Source organism: Ascaphus truei, chromosome 19, assembly GCF_040206685.1.
Source record: "Ascaphus truei isolate aAscTru1 chromosome 19, aAscTru1.hap1, whole genome shotgun sequence".
In the NCBI taxonomy this organism is placed as follows: Eukaryota; Metazoa; Chordata; class Amphibia; order Anura; family Ascaphidae; genus Ascaphus; species Ascaphus truei.
This window is the reverse complement of record NC_134501.1, coordinates 35,523,974-35,548,456: the sequence shown is the minus strand read 5'-3', so window position 1 is coordinate 35,548,456 and position 24,483 is coordinate 35,523,974. Positions and strand designations below refer to the sequence as shown.

The window sequence follows — 24,483 nt, the reverse complement described above, 5'->3', positions numbered from 1 at the left end:
CGCAAAAAAAAAAATCTCGCGCCCCCTGTTTGCACACCGCTGCCTTAGCATGCCCCTTCCGACTGGTGCAGCCTTGGCTGCAGAAAAGCATCCCAGGGCACTGCGTTTTCTTTAAATCTATTAGCCAATGTTTAAAGCGACGTTTCAACCTACAGTGGTCTTTATCAAGTGAGAAAGTGGCATGAGGAGCAGGTTTCTCAGTATTGCAGCCTTGGCTGCACCATCTCAATCTGTGCTCTGGTTGGCCGGTGACTCCTTCTCCATAGTAAAGAGCCACCGAGGGCTATGTAAGGAGCGCTGCCGATTAGAGTACCAGAACATTTCTAGAGTTTGACGGTGATCCATCTGGCGGGATTTTCAAAGTTGCTATTACGTGAATAGCACTTTGAGGAACCAGGCCAAGAAGCAGACAGGGTAAGCCTATCTGGAGCAGGTCTCTGCACCTAGTCAAGGCTAGAGTCTTCCCCCCCCCAGGCGGTGAGTGCATTGTGTATTTTGTTATGTCTGCTGGCTTGCCAGAATAAACTCCATTTATTCAACTTTTGTCTCGTCTGGTGATAGTGCTCCCGGCGTTAAAAGTACAGGTCTCCAGTGACAGGAAATTAATATGCCATTTTGTCCTCCAATGCAACTATAACACACATCACTGCGAAATGCTCAAAGAACTAGATTGGTCATCACTTGAGTCTAGGCAGAAAAGTAAATCTCTCCTGTCTTGCCTTCAAATACTTTCTGGGCAAACTACCCGGCTATCTGAACAAGCTCCTCACCCCAACCACATGCAGCACTTATCTGAGATCTGACTTCAATAGACTGTTTGTGGTCCCAAGGTTCAGCAAAGTATCGGTCCGCTCCTCCTCTTACCGTGCACCCCAAAACTGGAACAATCTACCAAAGACTCACAGCCACCACTAGTGTAAGTTCTTTCAAAACTAAAGCTGTCTCACATTTTAATCTGGTCTGTAACTGTTACATACGCCCATAATATATTATCTCCAACTGTGCTGCAGTGTCTTGTATATAATGTACAACCCTGCTCACTTAATGTAACTATGTATTTGTCATCATAACTGTTCCCAGGGGTGAGGCGCACGCGTGGCTGCTAAGGGTATGGTGGCAATTTACTAAGTTCCGTCGTAACCAGCGCAATCAAATAGATCAAACAACCCAAAAATCGCCTAACATGTAAAACAGAAAACGGACACGAGAGGCCACAGGCACATGCCTGGAACATCAGGTGCAGGGAGACTGGCAGGATCGGCACCTCAATATGGCTCCGACTCAGAGCGGGAGAGCAGTGTCGGCATGGACAGAACTTGTCAAGAAAAGTGATCTAAAAAGGGACCTAAAAGACCTGTTCATGAATCTTAAAACTCTGTTCCAAACAGAGATGCAAGAGCTGAGGCGCGATATATCCAGTATTGGGACAAGAACAGATGAGTTGGAGGAAAAAAAAAAAAAAACGGACGTCACAATCAAGGCTTTAAAAAAAGACGGCGGAAACAACAACAACAACAACAACAACAACAACAACCCTGAAAACACAAATCTCAGAACTTGTCGGACAAGCAGGAAGATCTCGAAAATATAGAAAGCAGGAATAATGTGAGGATAAGGGGAGTCACAGAGTCTGTCACAGAGTGTGAGGACTATATTTCAAAATGGTTACAATCCATGCTGCCGGATAAAACGGAGACGGAGTTGGCAATGGACAGTTGCCATAGAGCTCTGAGAGCAAAGCCTCAGGGAAATGAATTGCCCAGGGACATAATCCTGCGGCTACATTACTATAAAACTAAAGAAGTCTTGATTCAGGTTACAAGAAACCTGAACCCTATAATGTTTGAAGGTACAAGACTGCTGCTCTTTCAAGATCTGTCCCCTGTAACTCTAGGCAGAGCCTCCAACCCATTACCAATGGGGTAAAATATATATGGTTATTCCCATTTGCCTTGTTGGTAATAAAGAACAGCAAATCCTTCTCCTGAGATCCCCAGAGGATAGTGACTTTTTCTTGAAGAAAGTAGGATTAAAAGAAATATCTGCTTACCAAGAAGCAGAAAATCCTGATCTGGAGCTGACATGGAGAAAAGCAGACAGCCCTCCACCAGGCAGCAGCGAAATGGCTGCCAGTTAAGAAGAAGTTGTTCATGTAAAAGACACAGTTGCAGTTAAGATCTGCCAATTAAGACTTAAAGCTATATAGCCCCTTTTCCTACTAGCCTACCCTCTCATTGAACAAAGTGGATCCTGGCCTGGGTTTTCTTTAGAGGACTGCGGTGCGGAGTGTAAAGAAAGAAAAGGGAGAAGGAAAAATGGCACCGGCAGGGACTCAGACAGAGGGAAAGATGCAATATCTGCGATCGGAGGGAGTCTGGAGAGTCACCTGGGAACGGCAGACAAAACAGACACACAAAAAGAATAACCCAGCTAGATAATGTATAAATAATACACTATATATATATATATATACATATACATATATATATACTGTATATGCAGCTGTATAGGTTTGTGGGTACATGTATGTTGATGTGTATGGTGGGTGGGAGGAGGTGATCATGGCTAATCACATACATGCTACACAAACAAATAAAAAATATACATAATACACAAAAATAGTGTTACAAATATACCCCTTATACATGGATATATACACACGGGCTATAATAAATATTGAGATGGAGGAGGCTACATAGTGTCAAATAAAGGGGGGGGAGGAGAAGGAAACTCACCTGGAGGGAGGCTGAGGGGAAACACATAGGGGGTAGCTAAGGAGAGATTGGGTGCAGGTGTGTCTTGTTCACACTGCAGTCACAAAGGCCGATACGGGTTCTAAGTTAGAGCTCATAGTTGTTAAAAACGGTTTAGGGCTCCGGGTTCCGAAAAGTTAGGGTTATCTCCCTCACATGAGCTGAATTGGAGGTAGAATAGTGAGACATCAATGAACAAGACATGCGGTCCACAAGTGCAGTCAAAATTACAGCTAGTGCTATAAGCGTCACTGATACAGAACAGGGTGAGGTGCTAGCACCACCTGATGGTGGTTTATAGGTACTACAGCATACATCCATGCCAAGTCAGGTGAGCCGTGAAGCACATAAGGCCCGAGACCCGGTGCGCCCGGCGGCGCGGGCGGCCACACGCGAGTTCCCCACCAGCAGGGGAATCTTCCCGAGCCGGTCCCGGTCCCCCCTGGCTGCACAGCTTACTACACGCTGTGACGCGTCAGCCGCTACGGGATACAAGAGAATTGTGATCCCTAGCGTTGACGCGTCACGTGGTGTGGCTGTGAGCCAATGGGGAGGGGAGGCTTCGGGAGGAGGAGAGGCTTCGGGGAGCGGGGAGGAGTGTGGAGTGAAAGCAGCGTGAGTGCCTGTCTGGGTGTATGTGTGTGCCTGAGTGCGTGAGTGCCTGCCTGTGTGTGTATATATGAGTGCCTGCGTGTGTGTGTGTTGCTTATCATCAGCAGCTCCAGCCCGAGCCCGTGGAGGGAGGGAGGGGGGGGGGAGGGAGAGTAGCGGGTCCCTCCGCTCAAGCCACGCCCCCCCTCCCTGTCAAGCCTCCCACTCCGGCTCCCTACAGACCGCGTCTGTGTATGTCAGCGCCCCGCCTGTCTGCAGTGCGGGCGCGCTGATGGAGGGAGCGGGACCTTAGCCTTAGGGCACTCAGAGGACCATATGCCAGGTGTTAGGGAGCTTGGCACGGTGATTGGTTGAATGGACCAAAATAGTAACAAATAAATAAATAAAGGAAAATTAAAAAATAGAGGGAAAGAAGATTTAAAAAAAAAATGGTACCTGGGAGTTGTGACTCAGGTAACTGGATCCCCGGCTGTGGGGGTCCAGTAGAGATGATTAGTCCTAGGGCATAAGAGCCGAGGCCGTTCAGGGCCACAGGTGGCTCTTATTTCAATATCTGTTCTTTGTTGTTGATTTTAATTATTTTTTTGTATGTTTTTCAGTATGTTCCCCCTCCCATCCCCAAGTCCAGTCCTCCCTCTCGATCAGAGTCTCGCACAAATGCAGAATAATATGGAAGATAAGACGGGCCCGGAAGAGGCGGTGGAGCCCTCCGCGTGGTCTAGGTAGAGGTGAGAGGGATCTTAATTATTCTTGGATGGCTCTAAACAGTGTCACATAATGTGAAGGGTCTAAATTGCCCAAGCAAGAGAAAGGTAGCCATGGCAGAATATCACAGAATGAGACTTGATGTTTTATAACAAGAGACTCACTTCAGTGACACAAATTTTCCTAAATACATAGATAAACATTTCAGGAATAATTTCTACTCATCAGCCAAGGTCAAAAGAAGAGGTGTGGCAGTGCTCTTCCATAATAGGTGTTCTTTCATCACAGACCAGATTAAGAAAAACAGAGATGGTAGATCTATAATCCCAACGGGTTCAATTCAAGGTCAGCTACTGACAATAGCAAATATCTACGCCCCATGTGAGCAGGACCCGACATTCTTCTCAAATTTCTTTAAAAGTTCTGGACATACCTAGCCCAACACTGACCCTCCCCCAGGATGAGTGTGATTGGTGACACCCAAACTATCTTCTTCCATCAATTCCCCCCTCCCTCCCATTCCCCCCCCTCCCTCCCCGCCCATCTTTCCTGTGTCGTTCCACCTATCCCCCTTTCTCTGTCTTCTCCTCAACCTACCTTCAAAAGGAAAATGGTTTATTGGATTAACCTGTAACACCTGCAGGCATGTGCGCATGACTTCATTGCCAATTCTACAATGTTATTTCTTTCTGTAACTTTGCTGCAATTCTCCAATAAAGGAAAAAGATTGTCAAAAAAAAAAAAAACAACAAGTTCTGGACATAGTAGCCAAGGGACAATTGGTCCTAGGTGGAGGCTTTAGTAGGAGCCTACATCCTGAATTTGGCAGATCCTCTCAAGCGAGACATTTCCGAAAGGAGAAGTCATCTGCGCTGTCTAAGGAAGTGAAAGAAAGACACCTGATAGATATTTGGAGAGAGCTACAACCGGGAGAAAGGGGTTTCCCTTTTTTCTCTCACCACCATGACAGCTATAGCTGTCTAGACTACTACTTTGCATCAAATAGAATGGTTCTGCAAGTAGCATATGCAAAAACCCATGATATTTCATGGTCAGACCATGCACCAATCGAACTCCGGTGCGTTCTGTTTAATCTAGACAGACCTGGAGCGAATTGAAAGCTGAATGAGGCAATTCTAAAAATCCCAGAAATTAAACAACTGATCAGGGAGGAGCTAGTACATTTTTAGGATAAACAAACAGTGTCAATTCAAAGGTCACCCTGTGGAAGGCACACAAGGAAACCTTAAGAGGCACACTTATTAGCATTGCGGCAGGGCGTAAAAAAAAGGAGAGAAGCTCAAATTCTAAAACTTCAACAGAAATTAATCGGAACTATCGGACCTACATAGGAGGACTAGAAGGGCAGAAATATTAAAAGAATGGAAAGATACCAGAATAGAATTGAACTTGTTACTTACCTCCCATGCTGAAAAAGCGTTGAGTTGGTCAAAGAGGAAATTTTATGAGAAAGCGAACAAGCCAGATACTCTACTAGTGAATAAATTGAGGAACAATCCAATTATGGTATTCACGCTATTAAATTGAAAATCGGGCACGCTGACCCTCTAACCCAAAATTAATTGTAGAGGCATTTACAACGGTGAGAATGTCAGCCACAATGCTAACACAAGCCGGATTCTAGAGGAGTTTCTGGCAGCCTCAAACGCGCCTAAAATGAGTGGGGAGGGAGAAGCGCTACAAAAGGGACTTTTTGTTGGAGGAATTGACAGGTGATTAAACACTTAAAGCCCTCCAAAGCCCTGGGCCCTGATGGTTTCTCAAATTTATACTACAAAAAAAGTGTTAAACAATTACCCCCCATATGCTCCGTATGTTCAATGCAGTGCTAGCAGGAGCTTAATTCCCGGGTCAGATGCGCCAAGCGTCAATCTCACTACTCTATAAACAGGGTAAAGACCCAACAAATTGTAAGAGTTATCGGCCGATTCCATTAATAAATTCGAACATCCAAATATTTTCTAAAATGCTGGCCAACAGATTGAGTCACATCCTACCTAGGCTGATTCACCCAGATCAAGTTGGATTCATTCATGACAGGCAAGCGTCCGACAACACCAAACGCATTATTGATCTAATTGAATTAGCAAGCTCAAAACAGATATGGGTGATGGCGCCAAGCCTGGACGCCGAAAAAGCATTCGATAGGATAGACTGGCCATATCTGAGGGCCACGCTTGGAGCTGTTGGTTTCGGGGGTAGAATATTGAAGGCAATTATGGCACTGTATGGGAGCCTGGCAGCAAAAGTTATCCATCAGAGCTTCCCATCGGAAATATTCCCAATGAAAAGTGGCACGAGACAAGGATGCCCTTTGTCGGCACAGATTCGGTCAAATCCAGACATCCAATTAAAAGACCAAACACATAAAAGGTGGCATTAGATGCTGATATATTCCTCAAAATTTCTAGACCGCCAACCTCCTCGCCCAATTTATTCAACCTGATGGACAAATTTAACAGGATCTCAGGTTTCAAAATTAACCAAACAAAATCGGAAGCGCTAAACATAAACCTACCAAATGAAGTGGTGAAATTAATAACCATCAATTTTAATGTCAAGTGGCAACCCGAGTCCATTAAATACCATGGGGTACAGATCACTATGGATTTTAAATCCCTCTATAGGGCAAATTTCCCAAAAATTATTCAGACACACAGAGAATATTAGACGCTGGTCTACATACAGAATCTCATGGATGGGTAAAATATACTGTATCAAAATGAATCTCCTTCCTCGTATTTTATATCTTTCAGCCTCTCTTCAGTTGTTAATAACCAAAATTTATATGGGGATATAAAAGGCCAAGAATTAAGGGAACCATATTAAAGAGACCAACATTAAGGTGGGGGCTAGCAGTACCTTGCTTGTTATCCTATTACAAGGCTGCCCAATTATGTCAAATTACACAGTTGCATTTGGATACCAACCGTAAAAGATGGCTGTCATTGGAGAACGTATTATGTGCCCCATTAGAATTGCACAACCTGATTTGGACCCCAAAAAGGATGTATAAATCCTCTTAAGAGCTGCTGTCCACAATGACAAACTCACTTGCAATCTGGGAGGCTGCTAAATTTAGGTACGCTCTGACGACGAAAAATACTTCAATGACCCAATATTTGGTAACGTGAATTTCACTCCAGGTCTGAACTGTAGGGACTTTCAAAATTGGAAACAGAAAGGTCTTTTGCGACTCAGATCTGGAGAGTAGAAACAGCATCAAAACATTTGAACACATTGCGTCTGAAAAGGACATCCCACACACGGAATTCTTTAGATACCTCCAGGTTAGAGCATTTTATAACACATTGTCGCCCCGTCCCCAATTAACAAAGTTTGAAAAACTCTGTAGATTAAAAACAGAAACAAAAAGGACTTCTTTCTCTGCTATACGGAGAGGTAGTCTGTTCGGGGGCAGCACATTCAGGGAAATTAAAGTAAGTAGCACAATGGGAATAGGATCTAGGGGAAACCTTAGAGGAGATATTCATGGCCATGGCTAAAAGTTCTATATGCACGACGTTAAGGGAGAACGTGTACAAAGTATTAATGGAGGTGGTACCTTACTAAGATGAAATTATCTAAATTTATATCAGGTCACTCCCCATTGTGTCCAAAGCAATGTGGAGGGGAAGCGGATCTCTTGCATATGCTGTGGTCTTGCCCTCGGGTGCTGTCCCTATGGGAGCAAATCAGAGATTGGCTACAGAGGATCTTGGACCTCACTATCCCACTGGACCCCTGGCTGTTCCTTTTGGGCAGACCAGTTGAGGGGCTCACCAGAACAAAACAAATTAGTAGCGCATTTCGCAACAGCAACGAGGTGCGAGATCGCAGCATTGTGGAAACAGACTGAAATCCCAGCTATTACCTCAATCAGAAACAGGATTTGGTTCGCATGCCAGATGGAAAAATGAACGAGTTTGGTTAATGATACTGGCGCTAAATTTCTAAAAGTCTGGATCAAGTGGCTAGCACAAACGGACATCTCAGGAGTGAATGGTACTTCCATTTTGCTATGATAGTATTAGAAGCACGTTCTCCACTGACACAAGGGGAACAGAAGGGTGAAACAAGATTAAGATTGTGGCCGAGTCCATGGTGACTGGAGCCGTGCAGAGGCGCGCTGAGGGAAAGCGGGTGGTTTCCCTGGCCTTAGTTCCCGCGCCGTCCGGGGTCGTGCCAGTGACGTCATGGAGCTGGTTCGCCCTCATTGGACGAACCGCTCACGTGACCGGCCCTGCACTTAAACTAATAAATATTTTAACAGCTACGCCTCAACACGCCCCTGCTAAAGCCGCTCTCTTTGCGGCTGCAGGGGCTCACTGACAAGAGTCAGCGCTGACCCTGGACTCAGCCTTAGCGTGAGAAACAGAAATATGGACCACACGGAGGGATCGGACCAGAGTCCCGGAATCTGAAAATCATCCAATTTAGGAACAAGGAAAGGACCGAGAGGAGGACAGACGGATTCTCCTTCCCCCCTCCCCTTTCTTTTTTGTTTCTTGATTTGTACTTTGCTCAATGCAAGTGGTATGAGTTATCGATGTTACCTCTGTGGAAGACACTTATACACTTATATAAAAATCTGAGTTAAAAAAATAATTACTGTGCCCAGGACATAATGAAAACGAGAGGTAACTCAATGTATTACTTCCTGGTAACACTTTATAAATAAAACAAATAAATCAAAGGCTACGTGACTAAGAAAAACGCTGAGCACTGAGTAACCACTTCAATAATGTGTGGGTGTGCGAGTGTGTGAGTGTAGCGGGGTTGGTAATGCAAGTCCTCAAGGGCCACCAATAGGTCAGGTTAAAGATATCCCCACTTCAGCACAGTTGGCTCAATCAGCCACCTGTGCTGGAGCAGGGATATCCTGACCTGTTTGTGGCCCTTGAGGACTGGAGTTGCCCACCGCTCGTATAAAGGTTGCAATTGCGATCTCGTCCAAAATAAGATGTCAGTGGGCAACTGTAAAGTGATACAGTATTAAGTATCGCTCAATAAGGAAGGGCGCATAAAAGAATTCATATTCTCCAGTCATAAAAGCCAATGAAAACAGAAGGCATAACTCAGAAGTGTTTTTTTTTTTTTTTAACAAAAATTTATATTTATAAAAGGGTGAACATACCTGGCATTTATAACCAAATTAAGGTCGATGTGGAAATGTTATCCAACATGAAATGACATTCATGTGAAATGGGGATCTCTATCCAGTTGAAATTAACTTTGTATTTACAAGAGTTAATGCAGCCATCCCGCTTTATATTTTGTAGGGTTATAGGATTGAAGCAAGGGGTCTCCGGAGCTGAACGGTGGTTAATTTCAGCTCAGGGGACCCAGTGTTTGGTTACGAGGCGCCGGCGGGTTTTTGGGGAGCATTTGCTCCTTTATGTGTTCAGGGCTGGGACTAGACGTCCTTCATTACGTTCATAAAATTGCATCCAGCCAAAGCGATGTGGCAGAAAACGGGAGGTTTCACTGGAAGTTTATAAAAAAGGATATTTTAAAATGAAGAATGTTGATTAAACCTAAATTAACACCAAATGAATATGTCACAGCAACTCCCTTTACATTGATATATGTAGTAGGGATGAACCAGGCTGGATGTGAACACACCGTAATCGCTACAGTGCTTTGCCTTTAATTAGCTGTGAACCTTCTCACATTAGGAACAAGCAGCACCATTTCTGAGTCTACGTTTTAATAAAACACACAAAAAAAAAAAAAAAAAAAAGAAGAAGAAGTGCAACTCACCACTGTCCACAAGCCCGTGTGTTAGGGGTAAGCTCCTTCCTCTTCGGTCCTCTTGGGAAGACCCAGCTAGCGCAAATGAATACTGCGTTTCTTGCCCTTTTTTGATGGATGTTGCCATTTTAGTCACATGCTCAATGTTTTCGATGGAGGAACCACCATCTTTTGCATTAAACCCCGAACTGTATTTAATTGTGGAACGCATCGCCACTAGTTCATCGCCATCTTCTTCACCCCCATCTGTATATGGCCCAGGATCTTCCCTTATTTCCTCCTGCTGTCTGCCAGACTTCTCCTTGGGTGCAGACTGGGCATACAACTCTGTATTCATCTGCGCTGTCTCATTTGGTGAGGTGTCAAACTGAGGTCCAGACCCGTCTTCTATAAAGCAGTCCTGGGAGCCTGTTTGAAACAAAAGACATGTCAATGTTCATGACAAAGGATGAAGAGTCTAAGGCTAAGGCCCCGCTCCCAGAGTCAGCGCGCCCGCACTGCAGACAGGCGGTGCGCTGACATTCACAGACCGCGATATGTGGGAGCCGGAGCGGGAGGTGGGCGGGAGTGGGAGGTTTGACAGGGAGGGGGGGCGTGGCTTGAGCGGAGGGACCCGCTACTCTTCCCCCCCCCTCCCTCCACGGACTCGGGCTGGAGCTGCTGATGGTAAGCAACACACACACACACACACACACACACAGGCACTCATAAACACACACACACACAGGCACACACACACAGACAGAGGCAGGCACTCACGCACTCATACACACACACACACACACACACACACACACACACACACAGGCAGGCACTCACGCACTCATATACACACACACACACACACAGACAGAGGCAGGCACTCACGCACTCAGGCACACACATAAACACACAGACAAGCATGCATTCACTCCACACTCCTCCCCACTCCCCGAAGCCTCCCCTCCTCCCGAAGCCTCCCCTCCCCATTGGCTCACAGCCACACCACGTGACGCGTCAACGCTAGGGATCACCATTTTCTTGTGTCCCATAGCGGCTGACGCGCCACAGCGTGTAGTGCGCTGTGCCGCCAGGGGGGACCGGGACCGGCTCCGCAGGATTCCCCTGCTGGTGGGAAACTCGCGTGTGGCCGCCCGCGCCAACGAGCGCAGCGGGACCGAGGCCTTAGAAAGACCTCATGCCAATAGTATTCAAATGGGCAGCATCACTTAATTGATTCGTACAGTTACACATTAATGTTTATTAGCGTAAATAAGTGATAGGCATCTTCATTTAAAAAAACAAAAATGGATAAACAATTATTTAAAAATACTGATAAACTACCATTTCTATTGTAAACAATTGATATATCAGCTGATACTGAAGAACTGAAGATACTTTGCACGTTTGCAACCGAATACAGCCATTTCTCCTTTATTTTATTGTAAAATGCTTTAGATCTCCTCCACCCACCCCCCCCCCCCAAATACAATCGTCAAATCTACAGGTTTTTCTAGGTTTGTGTAATCATGGCATCAAATTGATTTTATTTATTTATTTTTTTTAACTCGCTTCTTTAGTCAATATTTGTATTACACATCCCCTGGTGCTGGTCCGATTTCATTCTTGTATGAAAAATTGTTCAAGAACTAACCACTGGAAATAATTTCATTGAAATCTGCCAGTGTATAATAACCCTTCAGAAGAGCACTCCTCTTTAATCCAGGGCTACTTTTTAAGTCCATTACCTATTGTAAGAATTCTTGGTTTTCATATTCCTACAGTTGGTCATTTTTATTGGGTAGACAAATACCGGACGTTCACGCACATCCTAGCAAATACATATCTAACTTCCTCGAAAAAGCTTGTTGTGCTATAGCAAGGGACTGCCAACAGGACAGGTCAGGTGGCGATTCCTAAATTCACCCCAGAATCGGAAGTGTCCTGGCCACGGAGAAACACAGCAGATCTTCACCCTACGCCAATTAAATGTGGTAAGGTTTGGTCTCCGTGGCTGGATTAGTTGGGTCTCTTGTGTCTGTACTCCTAAAACAGGAGTGGTCAATGTCAGTCCTCAAGGGCCACTAACAGGTCAGGTTTAAGGATCTCAGTTTCAGCACAGGTGGTACAGTCATAGACTGAAGTAGGGATATTCCCAATACCTGTCTGTTGGTGGCCCTTGAGGCCTGGGAGTTGGCCACTCCTGCTCTGTGGTTATTGCCAAAAATATGGACTCACTACTGCTCAATCAGTCCCATTACCCAGGAATCCTGTCTAGATTTACGGGCCAATACTTGGAAAAGCCCTATAGCCAATATACTCAGTTTATGCTCACAGGAAACTTTTGCAAATCTCTCTGCCGATGGCTATAAAAGAGATGGGAATGTTTTTGGCCGACACCAAATGATAGTAGAAAATATCCTATGGTATGTATTGTCTTTAGAGCCCGTACACATCTCAATATCCAATAACTGGAACAGCTGAAACAAAGCAAAAACAAAAACCTTTTAACTGTTGGTAGTTCTTCTCCACGCCTTCTTCAAAATCTTGTAAGCAGATTAAGCGCCGTTTCTGTGGTCTGCGGACTAACCCACGCTTCTCTATAGACTCTGGCACATCAGGTGTGTCTAAATTGATTTGTAGAGACCTAAATATACAAATAAAAACACTGGCATTTATTGCAGTCTCCCTTATGGACGTTAATGCAAGGGGGCTGGCAGTAAGTAATTTCCCACAAAGAGGTAGGGCAGGGGACGCAGTGTACCCCGTTCCGTCCCACAATTGGAAGTAATAACTTTGTCATTAAGTGCTTTAATGTACAGTGCAGAATACACACTTTATATAAAGTAATATTTTAGCAAAGGTGCTCAAGCCAATTTGTTCTGACCTAGGTCCATTGTAGGTAATGAGTAGGATCAGGCAGTTTAAACACAAAAAGAATTAGGGAGTCTGTGCTCCCCAATTCGTTTTGTGTATGTTAAGGATCCCGGATAGATCCAGGTTGGGTTGAGCCCCAGTAGTAAACTCCAATCATAAGGGGAAGTGTTAACCCCTCTCTAAGGTAGTATACTTTTGTTACTTTCTACTTGAAGTTTGACACACCATTAAGAGAGCGCCCAGGCACTTTTTTCATCTGTATAAAACTGGTCCCCTTTAAATGCACACAGAGTCCTTCTATTTTTTTTTACTTTATTGGAGGGGGGTTAACAGAAACATAAAACAACTTGCAGGTAGCATTTGAGAGAGGAAGGTAGAAAATGATTGCCTTGTTCTTGGATAACAGTGAAAGGGATGTTACTCACAAGTCTGCCGATTCCAAAAAGGAAGCATACTTGTCTGGACAAGCAGGAAATAAAGTCAGGTTTGTGCCAACTAGCAGGGGGAGGAGGGGGCAGCCCAACTAACAATTAAGCAAAGGGGAATTGCCAAGGCAACAGGCGGAGAAGCCAAAGGAAATAGTTACATTAGTAACATACACTGAGGAGTGATAGCTGCCTCAGAACTGGGAAAATATACAGAAGTTGCAGGACACAATTTGTTGGGCGCTACATAGAGAACACAGGGCTTCCTTAGCGCAAGGGACTCCGCGGTATGTGAAAAAAAAAAGCATACAAAGCATACTATAGTGCAGACATGCTAAAAACAAAGATTCCAAATATGTCAGACTTCCAAATGCCTACTCACATGGGGTAGGTCTAATCAAGCACGTCTCAGATAGATCTGATCAAAAGCTGGAGGTGGTGGTAGAATTAGGCTTGACTTCCCAATGGTATGAAAGAGCAGAGAGATGTGCATGGGGCAGATCAATTTTATAGTTAAAAATATGATGAGCAGTGAGCTCCAAACAACTCACATGCTCCCAGGAGAGAGTAAGGCAGTTTGACCACTATGGGTCCTGTAGTGGCGGCGCTCAGATCAAGACTGAGCCTCTGATTGAGCCACCTGTGCTGAAGCAGGGATATCCTGAAAACCTGACCTGTTTGGGGGGGGGGGGGGGGGGGGGGGACTTGAGGACTGAAGTTCAGCACCCTGCCCTAAAACATGGCCTGTTGGTAGCACTCCAAGTAATGAAAGTTTAAACCGTGACACCCGGAGGCGCTGAATTTGATGCACCGTCTTGCAATGTCTTGTTACGCTTCCAGAAAGCACGTTGTTATACCCTGTAACAGTGGATAGGGTCTCATGCAACAGCACACACTACAATGTTTTAATCACCTGGTTAGGACAGACAGACTTGCCGACGTGGACATATTTCCACTTTGCTCGGTCAACTTGCTCATGCTGCTCTCTGTAACAAAACACATGAATACTTTAACACATCACACAAGCATTCTAGTTTATGAAGTATTTTTGTGGAAGTTAACAAGTAAAAGGGGTACAGAAATAAAGTTAAAGTCTTCAACCAGGTTGCAAATCATTAACTATGCAGCCCCCTCCTCCCCCCAATATAACATTTCAGAAATAGCAATGTGACACCCTTTAAAGCAGATTACCAACCTAAAAAAGTTTTTTTCCCTAGCAGGATTTTTATTTTATTTAAAAGGCCCAAAGCCTGCAGTAGTGTCCACATAGCAACTCCTGCTGTTCATTCTCACTTTCGCCAGGCAGCACACAGCGGTTTTCCATGCAGACTATAAAGGTCTTAATCTTTTCAGATAAGGGATGCTGGGGACACACAGACACCTCTAACAGATATGGTATTAAGATACTGAAATGAGTGGGGAGGAGTACAAAAAAGGAGTAGGGAACATCAAAAGGAAAGATGAACAAGGAAGGGAGAATGTGATTAGGTCGCCTGAAGCATTACATTTCATTAATAAAATAACAACTGTAGTCTGGAAAACTTCAAGGTACAACCAACATCAAAATACATAAACAGCATCAACCGAGACATCCCGTCCCTGATCGCATGTAAGAGGATATTCCTCACATCGATTATCTCTCTGAATTTCCACTGATCAAATCCTCTAGTCCCACAAACCAGGGGAGAGAGGGGGGGGGGGAAGAGATAGTGAGGTATACATAAAAACAAAAAAATAACTGACTCTGAACCGCGCTCAGTTTGCCTGCAAAGCCCCTCCCGTGCGCGAAATAGAAAGGACACCCGTCGCTCATGCTTGGATAGCTGGTGACGTCAACACTCTCCAAGCATGAGCACCGACGGCGCCAACGTGGCTACAGCCTTAGAAGTCTACCAGAACCGCGGGAGTCGAGTTGCGCCCAAGTCCTGCTCTGACACGAAAAGGATCTCACCTTGAGTCTGGGGCAACCTTTCCTCTACTCCTCTCTGAAACTGGGTAATGCTAAACCGCTTCTTCTTCCGCGTGGTACCAAACACCGGCGCGCGGGCATCGTCTTCTTGAAACTCCGGCAGACTTATCTCCATGTTACCCGCACTACAAAGTCAAGACAGACAAAAGTAAGGCCAAGTCCACTCCTCAAGGGCCACCAACAGAGGATTGTGCTGTATGAGACCATTCTAACTCTTGATTTCCATTTTTGCATGGGTTATAACCACTCACCAATACTATCAGCATCCAGTTTGCACCATATACTCTGTTTTGCTACATGTTCTGCTGCTTTAATTCGGCAGAAAAATCTTACAAATGAGGACAAAGTTATTCCAAGTTACATTAAGTACAAAGTGTGAAGCAGCTCACCTACTCCGGGTAGCGTCTGAACGACGTCCTTCCTCTCTCTCCTCAGAAATCACTTCCGCTGACCTCTGAGAAACTATTGTTGAGACCTCGGGTTCTGGAAAAATAAACAGTATATTAGAGCAGGGGTGCGACCCGCCCCCCCCACCCGCCGCAACAGGTTAGGTTTTCACAATATCCCAGGTGCAGCACAGTGGCTCAGTTTTCGACTGAGCCTCTGATTGAGCCACCTGTGCTGAAGCAGGGATATCCTGAAAACCTGAGCTGTTGGGGAGGTGGCTTGAAGATTGGAGTTGATCACCCCTGTATTAGAGGTAAAAAAAATGTTGTTCTGACTAGTAGATATGTAAAAAATGTATTAGTTATCTTCAGCGTTTAAGGTAAAATAGTAAACTTTAAATCCAGATATCCTGGGGCATATATTTAGATAGTTCAAGATGCTGATATCTTATGGATGCTGCATAGTTATGTTTGTAGTATAACAGGTCTGCTTCCGACGACATGCTGGAGGGACACGGACAGAGCCAGCAGCCGAGGACGTACTGTATCAACTGCAAATACAGGTCTTTCACTGGATCCTGGACTTCAAACCTACAAAGCACTTTTTTATATTCCAATAAAGATCTTACCATTTTGAATGATTCTTTTTAAGAGTGTCCTTGGTGTGATCTCGTCTAAATCTTCCACATTGAGAAACTTTCCCTGGCGTGTCTTCTGTTTGACTGCTGAATCGATTCGGGAAACACTTTTCCGTGTTGGACCTACTGAAGTCTAGGAGGCGAGAGACATGGCTTTACCAACGCGTTCTCCAAGATAGTATAGAAACACCAAGATAAAAATGTATTTCTCTAAAACACTGTGGGTTTGGGGAATGTATTTTGCTTGGCTGGTACATACTGTATTCTGGCCCTGCGTATATTTACATGTAGCGCACTCGGCTCCTAGTTTGTTTCTTATCTTGGCTCACTCAGGGTTGGTTATCTTGTCAGGGTGTTGGATTCATGCGGTTGTGCGACGATAGAACATAGATGGGCACCAGGAACTTTATGAATTCAATAACAGCTTTATTATTACACCCATATACACTGTGATATCTTGGTATGGTCATAACTGCATCCCCCCTTGTGCTGTCTGAGCCTTTCTTCTCTAGCTGCCCCTATCCCGACCAGCGAGGAAGGTGCTGAGGCTTTATACATACTTATAGGGTATAGGGTCCCATGGGGCTGGTCCAACTAGGTCTCTGGGCTACGGCCTGTTGAGTTCCCTTTGGGCACAGGCTGCTTATCGGGGAAATTTTATAGTAGCCATTCCTGGGAACGCCAACAGGGTACTGTCCCTAACTACAAGACAATAAAAGGGCTATCATTACCCCATACTATACGTATGAACATATATACACTACTCAGTGAGATCCCACTACTTCAACTCCTCTGGGATCAGAATTCCAGAAGCTTCCCCCTCACTCTATATATCCAACCGTGACATCAATGTCTCCAGGCAGAAGTGGGCAGGGCTTTACTTCTGCTGAGTCACCCCAGCACCATGTGATAGGGAAGGGGCGTTACTCAGTGTGGGCCTACTCAGTTAACCCCTTAAAGCTCTAGTAATACCAAAGAGGGATTACATACAATGTGTATCCTCCCAGGACAACGTATATGTGAAAGAATTCTTTATTTCACTCACCGCTCTGTCGATAGAATGTCGGACTTTTTGCTTCATCTTACTGCGCAGCTTCATTGATGGGGATAAAATGCTGATATCACTGTTCAGATTTTTCGGCGTACTTCTCAAGTTGCGGGTACTGGGCTGCTCAAGTTCGGAAGCTCTAGAAAGTCAAAGCAGCGCAATTAACACAATATACTGTGAGAACAGGACTGAACATCCCACATACAAACTCTAGAAGCCTTCTGAAACGGCAATAACACAACTTGACTCAATGTGTGGTTTATCAATCTTTATAGCATGTAGAACAGGGTTGGGCAACTCCAGTCCTCAAGGGCAACCAACAAGTCAGGTTTTCAGAATATCCCTGTTTCAGCATAGGTGACCCAATCAGTGGCTCAATCAAAGACTGAGCCACCTTTGCTGAAGCAGAGACTGATTGAGCTACCTGTGCTGAAGTAGGGATATCCTGAAAACCTGACCTGTTGGTTGCCCTTGAGGACTGGAGTTGCCCACCCCTAATGTAGAATGTAATAAGCTTCCTTAAACAAATGAAACCATGCTTAAAAGGTACAATTGGGTCCATTTTATTCCTTTGGAAATTAAACAAATTCAATTTCTTTGGGGCTCGGAATGGGTATCGAGTGTATTTTAACCAAGCGTTTCCGCTACCCTTATGCTTCCCTATCCTTACAAGGGAGCCAATAAAGAGGAGGGGAAAGGAGGGACTATTTGTTTATGCAAACGCATTCAAATATATATCACATAAAAAAACATATTTGAAATTAAAATATATAATCACATAAAAGGCAGTAGCCACTGGAAATTAATCTCCTCCAAAAGGCTCAGGATTCAACGTTCCCAAACTAGCAAAAAAATGACAGTGAAGCGTCCGTTATTGGTGTGGGATTTTGATTAACCCTGGCTAAGCACGTCACTGCCATTGGTACACGCTGATCCTAGGAGCGATAGCCCTTGGGAAAAAAAACCTTACCTAAGCTTGGGTTGGTGTCTTACAGCTGAACGAGAAGGCTCAGACGACAGAATCTTCCTGAGCAGCACTCGTGGAGTGAAATCTTCCTCAGAAGGATCTGCCATTTTTTCTCCACTTCAGAAAACACTGAAAAAACAAAATGTATCCATGTCTATCTATAACAGTAAAAAATGAATTGTAAACCGCAGAGCTATGTGTTGCTGTCAGATCATGTAGGCTTGGGGACATCTTGTTCTGCCCCCTGAACTTAGTGTTCTAAACATTTTTATTTCATTCAGCACAGGGGCAGCCAACTCCAGTCCTCAAGGGCCACCAACAGGTCAGGTTTTAAGGATAATCCAGCTTCAGCAAAGGTGGCTCAATCAACAATTGTACCACCTGTGCTGAAGTAAGGATATCCTTAAGACCTGACCTGTTGGTGGCCCTTGAGGACTGGAGTTGGCCACCCCTGATTTAGGGCATCGCCGTTGGGCTTGGATGCCAACCACCACCATTACTCTTTGGCTGGGCAAACTCCAGGCCCACTGGCTACTTCAAACGTGTTTGTGTAGGGGGCAAGAGAAGTTCACTTCCCAACAGGAGCAAGTGCCTCAGAATGGACGGTCCTTGCAATCATTTCTTGCCACCACCAAGGATAAACGTTGAGGTTTCCTGGAGCACTTACCCCCAGACCCTGTTTGAGTGGTCACCCACCTGGATTAGGTGGTCCCCTGACACTGTGCTCAGTGCCACCTCTCTGCAGTAAAGATGTACATATATGTGCCACCTCTCTGCAGTGTAGATGTACATATATGTGCCACCTCTCTGCAGTGTAGATGTACATATATGTGCCACCTCTCTGCAGTGTAGATGTACATATATGTGCCACCTCTCTGCAGTGTAGATGTACATATATGTGCCACCTCTCTGCAGTGTAGATGTACATATATGTGCCACCTCTCTGCAGTGTAGATGTACATATATGTGCCACCTCTCTGCAGTGTAGATGTACATATATGTGCCACCTCTCTGCAGTATAGATGTACATATATGTGCCACCTCTCTGCAGTATAGATGTACATATATGTGCCACCTCTCTGCAGTATAGATGTACATATATGTGCCACCTCTCTGCAGTATAGATGTACATATATGTGCCACCTCTCTGCAGTATAGATGTACATATATGTGCCACCTCTCTGCAGTATAGATGTACATATATGTGCCACCTCTCTGCAGTATAGATGTACATATATGTGCCACCTCTCTGCAGTATAGATGTACATATATGTGCCACCTCTCTGCAGTATAGATGTACATATATGTGCCACCTCTCTGCAGTATATATGTACATATATGTGCCACCTCTCTGCAGTATAGATGTACATATATGTGCCACCTCTCTGCAGTATAGATGTACATATATGTGCCACAACAATCACATTTAGTTAGCATACTGGAAAACGCCAATTCCTTCAGTCCACCTCCTCAGGTAGGACAGGATGAAACCTTGCACAGACCCTATATAGGGCACCTCCCCCTTTACCTGTGCAGTGTTGTTCATAGTAATACATGGTTAGTCAATATACATACATATACTTAACCATTGCCCGAGGGGGGCGGGAAGCCTTGTGCCGCCTGAGGGCCAGGAAAACTGTGTTGCCTGTGCTCCCTCCTTCCTGTCAGCCTCTCACCTTCCCGTCCCCCAACGGGCCTCTCACCTTCCCTTACCGACACCCCCAATGCCCCTATCATCTCCCCCTCCTCTCACCTTCTCTCCGCGAAACAAAAACCCGCCTTCTCCCTTCAAAACCACATCACGCAGAACCTCGCGAGAACACAGAGGCTGCGTCACAGCACCCTCCCCCACAGGAAGCTCAGCACAGGTGCATGCCGGTATTTGCAGTCTCTTGCTCCCCGCCCGCAGAACCTACCGGAAGTGGGCTGCATTGCGGGAGATGTAGTTTCCCGCTGACCCACTCCTCCTCTTCCACAGCTGTCAGGTCTCCGGTACCCGCCTCCGTACGGGCAGAGAGAGGCAGCCATGCCCGGCTTCACCTGCTGCGTCCCGGGCTGCTACAGCAACTCGCACCGGGACAAAGGCCTGCACTTCTACACCTTCCCGAAGGACGAAGAGCTGCGGCGGCTGTGGCTGAAGAACGTGTCCCGGGCCGGGGTCACCGGCTGCTTCAGCACATTCCTACCCACCAGCGGCCACCGGGTGTGCAGCCTCCACTTCCACGGCGGCAGGAAGTCCTACAGCATCAAGGTGCCCACCATCTTCCCCCTCCGGGGGGTCATCGAGAGGAAGAACCGCAAGAACCCCGGGGAGAGGGGCAAGAAGAGGCCGCAGCAGCAGCTTCTTTATCACCCGGGGGCCACCACCCTGCTGGTAACCGGGCTGCCAGGGCAGGAGGAGCAGGAGGTGCTGGAGCTGACGGCCAGGGGGGCTGAGGTGGTGCTGCTGGGGGCAACTGCAGGGATGGGGGCAGCTATGGCTGGGGTGGAAGGGTCGGCAGCGGGGGTAGGAGGTGCCATGGATGGAGGAGGAGGGTCCATGGTTGACCCAAACCCGGCCAACCTCACCGTCAAGCTGGAAACAGGTGGGCAGGGGTTGGGGCACCACCAGCTGCAGGTAGTAGTGGTGGGGGAGGAGGCTTACGCGGTCCACGACCCCCACCCGTCGCCTCTGTCCACCGACCACTCGTACTCCATGTCGTCGGGCACCACGTCGGACGAGCTGCTGCGCAAGCTGAACGAGCAGCGGGACATCATCGCCCTGATGGAGCTGAAGATGAAAGAGATGAAGTCCAGCATCCGGCACCTGAGGGTCACCGAGGTCAAGCTGAGGGAGGTGATCCGCCTGCGAGACAGGGTCCCATGCGGGGCGGAGACGAAGAAGAAGCATGGCATGTGAGATAAGAGGGTCAAGGCCTGGTGCTCATCTGTGGGATGAGAGAGCTGGACCTCAAAGATGCTGATGAGTAGCTTGAAACACATTGTTGACCATGCACTGGTGATGATGGTGGTGGGCAGCTGTGGGGTTTCTCTTGTGTAAGACACCAGGTTGAGTGTTTGATATAAGTTGATCTTCTAAAAAATGACACTTTAATGGAGATGCTTCATTTGCCATTTATGGAGAAGTCACGGAGACCTTACATGGACATGTTTTATATGAAATGGAAACATTTGGAAACTGCCTATTTTATTTTCAAACCTGAACATGTATATAATAATTCCACTTGATGAGGGTATATGATGAGCAAAACCTTCACAGTGGCGCAATGTTACTAGACCCCTTGGGAGGCAAGTCTGAACTGAGACAATTTTGTAGGATGCAAGGAAGTCTGCTGATGAGTGATGGGAGAACAGTTCGTTGGAATAGAAAGATGGCACCTGCATTGAAAGGAACAGTTTTTGTGTTATTTTTTTTTTTTTTTTTTTTTTTAATAAAAATGTTTCTTTAAAATTGGCCCAACTTTATATTTTTAAAATGTATTTATTATAGTTAAAAATGTACATACACACATGTTCTGGAAAAAAGGGACCCTTTCGTTGTTTCAATATATCTTACATATTTCTCACCGAATCCCCATGAAAATGTGCACAAGTTTTTGATGTAGAGTAACACTATATAAGAAGCATTATGTTGACCAGGTCCATCAAACTCAAAGTATGTTGAGGGGGGCAATTTTTAAATCTGACTGCAAGACCCGGGCCACACGGCATCATCAGCGGGGCGGTAGCTAGGAAATTAAATTTTTACATACTAAGCCTATGATTGCAGCGACCCCCATATCTAATCTCTCCATCCCCTTTTTCTCTCCCCATATCCCTTCCTCCCCATCCCCTCTTTCTCCCACATTCCCTCTCTCGCCCCTCTGTCCCCCCCATACCTCCTCCCTCTCCCACATATAACCTCTTTCTTTCACACTCTCTGTCATATACCATCCCCCACCCCTCTTCCCCATCTTTCTCCCTCTCCCCCTATCCCACTCTGCCCAACTTTTTGTATCACCCTCTCCCCATATACCATCTCTCCCCATCTTTCTCCCTCTCCCAAATATCACCTCTGCCCATACCATCTCTCTCCCCACCCCACTCTCTTCTCATTAACTTTTTTCTCTCGCCCTCTCCCCATATACCATCTCCCCCATCTTTCTCCCTCTCACCCATACTGCTGCTCTCTCCCCATACTGCTGCTCTCTCCCCATCCCCTCTTCCTCCCGTCTTCTTTCTCCCCCCTCATCCCCATCTCTCTCCCTTCTCCCCATCTCCTCTCTCCCCCATCTCTATCGCCCCTTTCTTCCTCCCCACAGCATTTCTTTTCTAACCCCTCTATCCCCCCACCCCCTTTCTCTCTTGCCCCTCATCCCCTATCTCTAGGGTGACCATGTTTTCAAAAGTTGGAACCCGTGACACATGAAAAAATTATTTATAAAACAAATGACAGCACTTTAAAAATAAATATTATAATGGTGTTTGTCTAATAGGGTCCCTATTTCTGCTGTATTCTTGATTTATTTCAGTTTTCTAACATACCACAAACTCGAGTGCCACAAATGCACTGTGGTTTTTATTAATCGTTTAATTAGAGTTTACCAATATATTTCGAATGTTTACTTTTTGATATGATCTATCACATAAAAACATCGTGTCTTTTTTTTTTTTTTTTTTAGTGTTTTTTATTGAAAGTCTTGCATTGTCAACATTTGTTCAGATCATAAATGGTCAATATTTTCTTTGGTCATAACAGGTTATTTTCCATTTACAGACTTATGACTTTCGACCTTTTTATTTTATATAAAGCTAAACTATTAAACTTTGGTCAGTACATTGTTTCAGTTGAACATTTCTTTATCTGCAATACATTTCTTTCAGAGAACTTGTGTACTATATGAAAGATAAGCTCAAAGAATAATTCGTAATTAACAACTTCTGCGACCACGTTACCACTGCCACGCCACCTTAACTCCTAGTCTGTCAACTCTCTTCTCCTCTGTCCCCTCCGTTACCTAGTCTTTATATGTTTGCATTGTATATTCCTGTCCCTAAAGGCTTGCTGGGTATCTGTGTGTTTATTAACTTTGTCCAGCTGGTCTCAGCCGTTTTGGAGGTTGGTGGCTCCTCCCAGGGTTTAAGCTCGCCCCTCCCCACTTTCCAAGTGAGCAGGTCTTTCATGCAGCTGGTTGTGACAGATCCAATGTGATCGTTCTTCCTCTAACTATAGAGTTATATAAGAATTTTAATCCGTTGGTGTTAGGACCTGCAATATTTGGTCATGCCTTGAAGTGGCTTCAGGCTTAAAATACTTTGGCCAAAGGACTTTGACTAAATGACCCTTTTTCAAGAGATATACAGGTATTTCACTGTATTTTTGTCATATTGGATGTAGCTTTGGGCTTCTTTGTTTTTTTTGTTGTATATTCCTGTCCCCTTTTCCTACGTATATGGTTCTCCACTCTCTCTGGGTCGTGTTTGCTTGTCCGGATCTTTTTGCCTCTAGTTTGTGTATATTGCCCCTGAATCTATTCTGTTACTACTCTTGCCTTTTGAGTGCTACAGTTATTTAAGGATTTCCTGCCTATGTGTATGTTGTACAATATGTGTGTTTCTCTTTCCCTGTTTTCCTGAGGCCCTGATTATATTCTAACTGCTGGATCTCTTCTAAGCATCCTTGAAGCGTACCGAGTGGTGTGCTGGAAGTTATCCTGCACCCGCTGTTTAATTTTCTTGGATAGTGCGTCAATTAATCTTTCCCAAGTTTTAAAGAAGGTGTTTGGCTTTCCTCTCTCTGTCAGTAGTCGCTTCCACCCAATCTAAATTGAATAAGTTAAATAATTTTCCTTTCCATAAATCTATTAAGGGCGGAGTGTGGTGTATCCATTGCTGGAGTATTGTTTTCTTGGCAGCCATTGCCAGAATCTGCCTGTCTATTGAAAGCTTTTGTCTCTGTCGCCTCCCTGTCCACTCCATTAGTTATCTCTATGTAGTTGAAGATCACATGTTCTTTGGTCAGACGGATCTTTATACATTGGGAGTTTTTGCTAAAATCTGCCACCTGTGTCCAAACGTTTGGATCACAGCACACCTCCATAGACAGTGTAACAAATCCGCCTCCGGTGCTGCATACTTGGCACAGTTGCTATTTGGAGCTAGCCCTTAGTCTAAATTTGGGGGTGGTGTACAGGTGCAGCGGCCGTTATTCGAACCTTTCTCGAAATGGAATTTGAGATTTGCCCGAGATTCTCTCAAAATTTGCTGCGGCAGGCTAATGGCCCATCGGATTAACTCAGCAGGGGTCCCTGCTGAATGAGTCCTACCGGGCTCTTCCTTTCTGTAATAGACGCGCAGTAGTAGGCTGAAT

General features: G+C 45.4%; 2 protein-coding genes across 7 annotated transcripts in view; one reads left to right on the top strand and one right to left on the bottom strand.

Moving 5' to 3' along the window:
• Positions 1–20,606, bottom strand: part of CENPT (centromere protein T) — a 53,565-nt gene extending 32,959 nt beyond the window's left edge. For 3 of the 6 annotated variants that reach the window (XM_075577125.1, XM_075577129.1, XM_075577130.1), the window contains exons 1-9: positions 19,888–19,983; positions 18,138–18,263; positions 17,165–17,306; positions 16,111–16,252; positions 15,485–15,578; positions 15,078–15,220; positions 14,040–14,112; positions 12,329–12,471; positions 9,855–10,253 (exon numbers count right to left, since the gene is read on the bottom strand). In XM_075577125.1, coding sequence (XP_075433240.1) covers positions 9,855–10,253; positions 12,329–12,471; positions 14,040–14,112; positions 15,078–15,220; positions 15,485–15,578; positions 16,111–16,252; positions 17,165–17,306; positions 18,138–18,241 — 1,240 coding nt within the window. In that variant the 5' untranslated portion in view covers positions 18,242–18,263; positions 19,888–19,983. Of the gene's footprint in view, positions 1–9,854; positions 10,254–12,328; positions 12,472–14,039; positions 14,113–15,077; positions 15,221–15,484; positions 15,579–16,110; positions 16,253–17,164; positions 17,307–18,137; positions 18,264–19,709; positions 19,844–19,887; positions 19,984–20,050 lie in introns of those variants that run through there. The other 3 variants (XM_075577127.1, XM_075577126.1, XM_075577128.1) reach the window with 3 other exon arrangements.
• Positions 20,026–23,232, top strand: THAP11 (THAP domain containing 11). The gene has a single exon (XM_075577131.1). The coding sequence runs from the start codon at positions 20,161–20,163 to the stop codon at positions 21,031–21,033; it is 873 nt and encodes a 290-aa protein (XP_075433246.1). The 5' UTR covers positions 20,026–20,160; the 3' UTR covers positions 21,034–23,232.
• The last annotated feature ends 1,251 nt before the right edge of the window (positions 23,233–24,483 follow it).